Source organism: Sprattus sprattus (genome assembly GCF_963457725.1).
Source record: "Sprattus sprattus genome assembly, chromosome: 5".
Taxonomy (NCBI): Eukaryota; Metazoa; Chordata; class Actinopteri; order Clupeiformes; family Clupeidae; genus Sprattus; species Sprattus sprattus.
The window spans coordinates 31,227,534-31,230,033 of NC_137924.1; the positions used below are offsets into that span (position 1 = coordinate 31,227,534).

The 2,500-nt window shown below is 46.9% G+C and overlaps 1 protein-coding gene across 1 annotated transcript in view; it reads left to right on the forward strand.

Moving 5' to 3' along the window:
• The window catches only part of ptprna (protein tyrosine phosphatase receptor type Na), a gene marked incomplete at both ends in the record, with an annotated part of 39,599 nt that overhangs the window by 33,458 nt on the left and 3,641 nt on the right, over positions 1-2,500 (forward strand). Inside the window, 3 exons of the mRNA XM_080839764.1 lie at positions 438-650; positions 1,182-1,329; positions 1,675-1,748. Coding sequence (XP_080695890.1) covers positions 438-650; positions 1,182-1,329; positions 1,675-1,748 — 435 coding nt within the window. The remainder of the gene's footprint in view (positions 1-437; positions 651-1,181; positions 1,330-1,674; positions 1,749-2,500) is intronic.

Sequence of the window (2,500 nt, forward strand, 5' to 3'; positions counted from 1 at the left end):
TTTCTTTTTGCCAAAAAGCAGATAGAAAAACATCATATCCTGTACTGGAGCAAAGCTGATGTCCTTGTGTTGTCCCTGTGATTCTCAATAAATGTGCTTTGTACTTGCTTTAATTCAGTTAATGAAAAACAAAAAGCAACAGATTGTATTGCTCTTCATTCACATACTTTATCAAATAGATTCACCCTGATGCATTGTGACACCTCCTCTCTCTCTCTCTCTCCCGTTCTATCTCCCTCTCCCTCTCTCTCTCTCTCTCCCCCTGTCTCTTTCTCTCGCTCCCGCTCTCTCTCTCTCTCTCTGTCTCTCTCTCCCCCATCTCTCTCTTTCTCCCCCCCCCCCCTCTCTCTCTCTCTCCCTCTCTCTCTCTGCCCCCATCTCTTTCTCTCTCTCTCTCTCTCTCTCTCTCTCTCTTTCTGTCTCTGTGTTTCTGTCAGGAGTTGTGTCGTCAGCACATGGCGGCGAAGACGTCGTTCAGTCGCTCCGACGCGGGGGGGAGGCGAGGCACGGACACGTCGCGTGTGAGCAGCGTGTCGTCTCAGTTCAGCGACGGACCTCAGCAAAGCCCCAGCTCTCACAGCAGCACCCCGTCATGGAGCGAGGAGCCCGCCCAGTCCAACATGGACATCTCCACCGGACACATGATACTGGTACACACACCACACATACACAGCCAGCTCAGTCCAACATGGACATCTCCACCGGACACATGATACTGGTACACACACACACACACACACACACACACACACACACACACACACACACACACACAGCCAGCTCAGTCCAACATGGACATCTCCACTGGACACATGATACTGGTACACACACACACACACACACGGCCAGTCCAGTCCAACGTGGACATATCTACTGGACACATTATACTGGTACACACACACACACGCATGCACGCACGCACGCACACACACACACACACAGGCGCGCGCACGCACACACACACACACACACACACACACACACGGCCAGTCCAGTCCAACATGGACATCTCTACTGAACACATTATACTGGTCCACACACACACACACACACACACACACACACACACACACACACACACACACACACACACACACACACACACACACACACACACGGAAAACACAAACACAAACACACACATAATATGTGTGTGTGTGTGTGTGTGTGTGTGTGTGTAGGCCTACATGGAGGACCACCTGAAGAATAAGGACCGTCTGCAGAAGGAGTGGGAGGCCCTGTGCTCGTACCAGGCTGAGCCCAGCTCCACATCAGTAGCCCTGAGCGAGCAGAACACGGAAAGGAACCGCTACCAGGACTTTGTGCCCTGTAAGGGTCCAGCTTACATCTCACTTCTCGGCATGTGGCTCTCTCTCTGCATGTGGCTCTCTCTCTTTGTCTCTCTCTCTGTCTCTGCCTGTCTCTCTGCCTCTGTCTCTGCCTGTCTCTCTGTCTCTCTCTGTCTCTGCATGTCTCTCTCTTTCTCTCTCTCTCTTCCTGGATCTGTATTCTCAAAAGCATAGCATAGTATTCTCAAAAGCATAGATTACATAAATAATACAATAGTTGTTTATGCGGTGCTTATATACTTTAAAGACTACATTGAATATTTATGAATACTTGACGTTAGCCTACTTTACTGTGATGATTTGTTGACGCACTGCTCTACTTCAGATGACCATGCCCGTGTGAAGCTGAAGGCTGAGAATCACCCCAGCAAGGAGGACTATGTCAACGCCAGCATCATTGTGAGTCACCCACAGAACTTTATTTGCACAAATACCTCACCAAATACCCTGGCAAGACCTCAAATACCTCACCAAATACCCTGGCAAGAACTCAAATACCTCACCAAATACCCTGGCAAGACCTTTAAATACCTCACCAAATACCCTTACCAGAGCTCAGATACCTCACCAACTACCCTGGCAAGACCTTTAAATACCTCACCAAATACCCTGACAAGAGCTCAAATACCTCACCAAATACCCTGACAAGAGCTCAAATACCTCACCAAATACCCTGGCAAGACCTTTAAATACCTCACCAAATACCCTTACCAGAGCTCAGATACCTCACCAACTACCCTGGCAAGACCTTTAAATACCTCACCAAATACCCTGACAAGAGCTCAAATACCTCACCAAATACCCTGACAAGAGCTCAAATACCTCACAAAATACCCTACCAAGAGCTCAAATACCTCACCAAATACCCTGTTTATTTTTCCATGATTATTTTACTAATAATAAAGGGAAGAAAAAGTAATCCCTTTCCCTATTCAAATGATCCCTCTTCAATAATCCCACTTGGTCTTGTAGTAGTCTGTCTATTTCACCCGGTTTTGGACTAGAATTTGTTTCTCTATTTGAAAAAAAAAAAAAAAAAAAAAACTAACGAGGACACAAAAAGGGAATAATGGTAAAGACCACAGCTTTCATTTTTAACCAGCATCACCCATTAGCATGTAATAGGAAGTTATTGACCAGTCCATTCACTA